The sequence below is a fragment of the Musa acuminata genome, chromosome BXJ1-5 (assembly GCF_036884655.1).
Source record: "Musa acuminata AAA Group cultivar baxijiao chromosome BXJ1-5, Cavendish_Baxijiao_AAA, whole genome shotgun sequence".
NCBI lineage: Eukaryota > Viridiplantae > Streptophyta > Magnoliopsida > Zingiberales > Musaceae > Musa > Musa acuminata.
Window position 1 is genome coordinate 3,265,957 of NC_088331.1, and position 6,000 is coordinate 3,271,956.

The window sequence follows — 6,000 nt, forward strand, 5'->3', positions numbered from 1 at the left end:
CCATGGGGGAGGGAAAAGCTGCAAGCTCCTTTATGCCTCATGTAATCACTGCCAAATCGTACAGCAGATCGGCAGTGCCCTTCAGTAACAGTAGTACATCATTCTTTGCAGCAGCACTCCTCCCCCCTTCCCCCCTCTTGCTTGCATGGCGTTTGCCACCCCCGTCATTTCAGGTGTCACCCTCCGCCGAGCTTCGAGACGGCGGTAATCGCACCTATGTAGTGACGACACCACTTCGTCGTGGATATATACAACCCCTCGCGGCGGCACGGTGGTAGTGACCCGAAGTCATGGAAGCTACGACCACCACCACCACCACCATCACCAGTTCGATTGGCACCGGATCAACGTTGCCTTTCTTCCACGTCAAGACGGAGCCGGGTGATCCGGCCGGTTCGGTCGGACAGGACCGGCCACCGGAACTCGATGGGATCGCGGCGGTGGTGGGGTACCACGTGCTCTTCGGTAGGCCGCAGTCGGATTCGTGCACGAGGTCTGCGTCGGCTGCCGGTGCCGAGGGGACCGGGGTCAGTGCGGCCACGCGGACGAGCTACAGGGGCGTCAGGAAGCGGCCGTGGGGGCGGTGGTCGGCGGAGATACGCGACCGGGTGGGGCGGTGCCGGCACTGGCTGGGGACATTCGACACGGCCGAGGAGGCTGCGCGGGCATACGACGCCGCGGCCCGGCGGTTGAGGGGGTCCAAGGCCCGCACCAACTTCACCATTCCTTCCTCCTCTTACATCCCGACGCCCATCTCTACTGCTCCGTCCTCCTCTTCATCCTCCGCTGCTGCCGCCATGATCTCATGTCCTAGTGCAACTCGTAGCAGAAAGACGAACGTCGCCGGTGCCGGTATACCGATGAAGACCAGGAGGAAGAGGAGACAGGGAGATGAGAAGGATGAGAGCAAGAGAAGGTGCAAAACCGTGACCAGATTCGCGCAGCTGTTTAGCTCATCTCCTGCAGTTGCTCACGTCGATGGTGGTGGACAACCTTCGACTTGGGACGACCCTAAATGACTCTCATGTTCTTCCCCTGTTAAGGTTCCTCGAGCATGCACCACCGAAGGTTGCATCACACGGTATCTATGTAGGGTTTTCAATCTTAGATCAATGATATCTCTAGTGTTACTGTCTCAAATCCAGGCATTTTTGCATGGTATGGTATATAAGGGAGGGAGAAGAAGAAGTGAATCTGTGCTTTCTGATGACATGTGCTTCTGATTGTTCTTCCTCGGAATCTTCGTCCCCTCCCAACACATGAAACGAAATGATGCAGTATTTATTGCACCAGTGTCGGATTGAGATCATCCCCATCTCATCCTTCGCACGGATGTGCGTGGGATGGTCGGATGCATAGATCTGTTGATTGGACGGCTCTGACATCACGATGGATGCGTGATGGATGGATGGATGGATGGATGGAATGCATTCGTTCTGTCATCTCTATATATGTGTATACAACCAACAGCTACGGAGGCACTACAAAAACGTATCTGCTTTGGGAGGTGATGTCGTATGATAGTATCGCCTCTCCGTCACGTATAAGATGCGGTTCCGTCACCCAACGAGCCTAAATCACGTGACACCCACGCAACCTCGACAGTAGTAATAACAAGTCCACATACTGAATGCTTTAGTAGCAGCAACATTACAACTTAGCCTTCCCAGAGAACAAACATTTCGAAGTTAGGAGGACATGATCAATTCTTCATGAAGCTTCGGGCATTGTCGTCACCCTGCATTGCTAAAGCAGTTTTAGACCATGGAGGAAGCTCCTCGGCTTTATTTTGACTGCAGATAGACACGCACCTCTTACGTTTACTCTTGAGAGAAGTAGAGGGGGAAGGGTTGCTCTGCCAGTTCCTCTTCCTTTGGTTGATGAACCAGTTGTTGATCTGCTTCAGTTGCAACCCTGTTTGCTGCACCAGTCGAGCCTTGTCATCTTCCTGAAGGATTCAAAGGGAATGTATCAGTTCAGTCGACTGCATCATCGTGTAGGGAACTTCGAGGTAGAAGATGACTGGAGTTGGTGTTGCGTACAGTAGGGTAAGGCCATTTGGAGTGGGACTGCCACCATGCTTTCAGAAGAGTAGTAGTGTCTCCTGGCAGCTTCCCAGCTCTTCGCTTCCGTAGTATCTCTTCTCTGATGTCCATAAGCTTCTCTTTGTAGCCCTACGATGACACAACGCCATTGGCAACTTCACATGATGTATGGAGACGGCTACCGTGTGTGTGTGTGTGTGTGTGTGTGTTATGTACCTGCTTCAGCTCATGCTTCAGCTCCTGCCTGACGCGTTCCATCAAGGAGCGCTCTCTCTCGGTGGGAAGACCAAACCCCATGTCCTCAGTTCCATCCAAACTTGCGTCGAACAGGGTGACGTCGCCGTCTGCTTCATCTTCCTCGTCATCGGACATGGTCGCGCCGGTCCCTTCACCTGGAGAGACACCTGCAGAGACAACGTAAACTACACTCAAACTTTTCCTCCGTATCCACACGAGATCAAGCGAAATAAAACAAGAAACAGAGACTACTAAAGCTAAGCTCTCTGATCAATTGATCATATCAGGAGTTCCAGAGCTGCTGATCACCGGTCAAGCTTTGAAGGTTCTGCTCAAGCTCCCAACAGGCCATCACCGCATCCATTGCGTGGACACGAACATGCTGCTGTAGTTGCTCCTTGAAGGAACAGAGCAACAACACATAGTTTGCCTGGTTGGAGAAAACATTAAGAATCAGTTGAAGCTCTAACATAAAATCTACCTCAAATGTCAGGCATAAGTCCAAATTTAGCAAGACTCAAACTTAAGTTCAGAGATCTTTAATCTATAGGATTTTGCATCTACTCTCTCTCTCTCTCTCTCTCTCTCTCTGTTTCAATAAACAGCGATGTAATCTGCTTGCTTTGACATCATTTGGTAAAGACATCTACAAGGAGATGATAAAAGATGCAGTAGAAGCACTGAAGCGATTACAGATTCCAAAAATGTTTTCCATTATATATTTTTTTATATAGATAGAAATGAGAAACAGTAGTGGATGTTAAACGGGATATTCCATTTGGTTCAATTGTAATGGCCATACACGCTCATCTGTATTCGCTCATCCGTGACTGATACCCTCTCAATGTCTCCACCAACTGGGAAAGAGACTGTGGATGTACTACTTCTCACGGCTGCAAACTTTTACCAATCCCAATAGAGGGAAGGAGGTTGGTACATGATAAACCACCTCAAAGAGTACAAACCACTGAAAGAAAAAACATACTATATGGGTTGCTGATTATTAAGCAGATTTGCAAGAGAGAGAGAGAGAGAGAGAGAGATGACCATGAATTGATGGAGTTCCCTGTTGTCTGGGTTAGCACCGGCGGAGGAGGCGGCGGCGGCCGTGTACTTGGCGACGACGTGGTGAGACTGGGAGAGCTGGGCCTCGATCCTCGGCAGCTGGTCTACCGGCGTGGCGATCCGCAGGCACGCCACGTGGGCCGACAGCAGCTGCTCGAACAAGGGGTGCCCCACAATCTTCGCCTTGCACCTGGCCCTCTCCGTCTCCCCCGCCGCCGATGCCTCCTCCTCCTCTCCTGCGCCACCATCTCCCGGCGACGAGGGGAGGAGGCACCCGCGCTGGCCGCCCTGCTGCTGCGGCACCGGGGGTGGCGGCATGACGTGCGAGAACTGGTGGTGGAGCTCCTCCATCATCCGTCACCGCCCCAACACCTCTCGCGGCGACGACGTCGAAGCAGCAAACTTGGGAGAGCGACGGGGACGAGTGGAGTCAAAGGAATCCAAGATAAATATACATGTAACGAAAGCAGGCAAACTATGCCACCATTCCTATGCTAGGTCGGGCGAATCTCTCGATGACACCCCGTCAGGTTTCAGCGATGACACCAAATCCGACATCTTGTCGGCGGCCAACATCCTCTCTCTCTCTCTCTCTCCTCTCCTCTCCCACCGTAACACTGAAGAACTGAGAGACATAGTAGCATATATTTAACAGTAAACCACAGACTCATTCATGGGAAGGTTAGCGACATATCCTCTCTTTCTTCTCCGTCTTTCTCGGTCAAGTGACTCCATTTCTGCAAAAAGTTGCTTGCATTTATTACCGTGGTCTCGAAACAGATGGTCTCGAAGGCAGCGGTTCCACTCCATAGCACATCATTAAGGCATCCAGGTTCCACAATGCCAGTGACACTGTAGTAGGTAGTTGCAGTTCAGCGCGTGCCGTGCCAAAGGGAAAAGGTTCTCTCCCACAGGCGCCTCGTATCTCGTGCGGAATGATCCACCTACCTGCGCCATCGGATCACCACCACCAGCTAAGTTTCCAAACGAGGACTGATGACCGTCAGTCTGAGAGAAGGGAGGGAAAAGAATGAGACACTGAAGGTGTTGGGGAATCAGCAGCCTTGTGGGCCTTAGGTTCATTTGGACGCAGTGGAATGAGGGATCGTTCATGACGAAGAGGACTACTGTGTTATGATGTCTGTGGTGGGAAGGAATGAACGAAAGGAAGCAGGGCAAATGGCTCTGCTTAAAGCATCTTTGGGTGCTCGGGGAGGACGGCTTCAAGTATTCTTCATGGATCTGAGCGAGTGTGGTCCAGAAGGTGGGCACCGTAGGAGATGGCCATGGCCTTCAGCGAGGATCTAATGGGTGAGACTGAGCTATCTCTGCAGTGGCCGAGACAGATTATTCCACCTTCTGAAAATGCTGTCAGATGTTCATTTGCCAGAGCGCATAAATTTACCGTTTAACATCAGTCAATGAGAGACGATAAACATAAATACGATAATTATATATATATTTTTTTTTATTTTAATTCTTAATCAATATATGATTTAAGGATCAAATCACATTTTTAAATACATATTTGATTATATAATTTGAGTAATTGATTAAAAAAAATTTCTTAAAATCTGTATAAATATATATTACTCCAATGAATAAAATCAATACCTTTCACAACAAATTCATCATTTCTTCATACTATCACAGCTCCTCTTGTCTTAAGCAAGACTTTACCCCCTCTTTCTCCTCTTCTATCTAATCTCTACAGTGCTCAAGGATCGAGTCTTCACGTCCACAGTGAGCAGTTGTTGCCATCTCCTCTGTCCCATCCTCACATTATACACATACCGCAACCATCCTCCTCTCTTGCTCCAACGAAACCTTCTTTAACCATGAGGCCTTCTTCTCATATCGTAGCAGACGATCTATCCAGCACTCGTGTTTGCAGTAGCTAAAGTGACGAAATCTATCAACCTCAATCTTATTTGTCTCCTCGTTCTCCTTCTCCGACGATCGTGATCTATGACTTGCCTCTTGTACCTTGTTGTCACTACCAACGAGTTTGCTTCTCCAGTGATACGTAGATTTAACATGCCTCTTGCACCTTGTTGTCACCGTCGGTGATCGACAGATTTGCCACTACCACCAACCACAAGCGACTGCAATCGACGAATCATTCTCCTCCATCGATCATCATCTTGCTTCTTTCTGCTCACTAGACAACAAATACTCGCAACGATCCTATTGGTGCAAGATGCCAACTACCTATTCAATGATAGACAGTGTAGCATCCAACCACATCTGACATATATGTTGTCTTTCTCCTTCAACTCTATTCGCTCGGAAACAATGGTTCATTTACAGGACTCATATTTGTCAATACCGTAACTTTGATCCCTTTCAAACTCTCTAAAAGCAGCAACTATACATCTTAACAAACAAAATTCATTAATCTCCTTTTTTGATATAATCTATTAGGTTATCAATGGCTCTATTAATTATCCACCAGAAAAAGATCCAAATACCTAAAGAACTCATCCCAATGGTAAATCTAGATCATAAGTTATGGCTATGATAAATTCGTTTTATTCTACAAGCCATCCAAGCCTCAATTATTGGCTCCATAGCATCACTAATCTCTTCGTGCAACATTATAATAAAAACATGGTCCAAGTTATAAACAATATAAGAGAGAAGTGTTATTGTT

General features: G+C 48.5%; 2 protein-coding genes across 2 annotated transcripts; one reads left to right on the top strand and one right to left on the bottom strand.

Annotated features, from left to right (window-relative positions):
• Positions 1-290: 290 nt before the first annotated feature.
• On the top strand, positions 291-1,019 carry LOC135675056 (ethylene-responsive transcription factor ERF084-like). The gene has a single exon (XM_065185316.1). It carries the CDS (start codon positions 291-293, stop codon positions 1,017-1,019), a length of 729 nt encoding a protein of 242 aa, XP_065041388.1.
• Positions 1,020-1,579: 560 nt separating this feature from the next.
• On the bottom strand, positions 1,580-4,519 carry LOC135673029 (homeobox protein knotted-1-like 13). Its single transcript, XM_065181703.1, has 6 exons — positions 3,330-4,519; positions 2,592-2,712; positions 2,262-2,449; positions 2,043-2,174; positions 1,812-1,948; positions 1,580-1,738 (listed from the first exon to the last, which is right to left on the bottom strand). Exons 1-6 carry the CDS (start codon positions 3,699-3,701, stop codon positions 1,711-1,713), a joined length of 978 nt encoding a protein of 325 aa, XP_065037775.1. The 5' UTR covers positions 3,702-4,519; the 3' UTR covers positions 1,580-1,710.
• Positions 4,520-6,000: the final 1,481 nt, after the last annotated feature.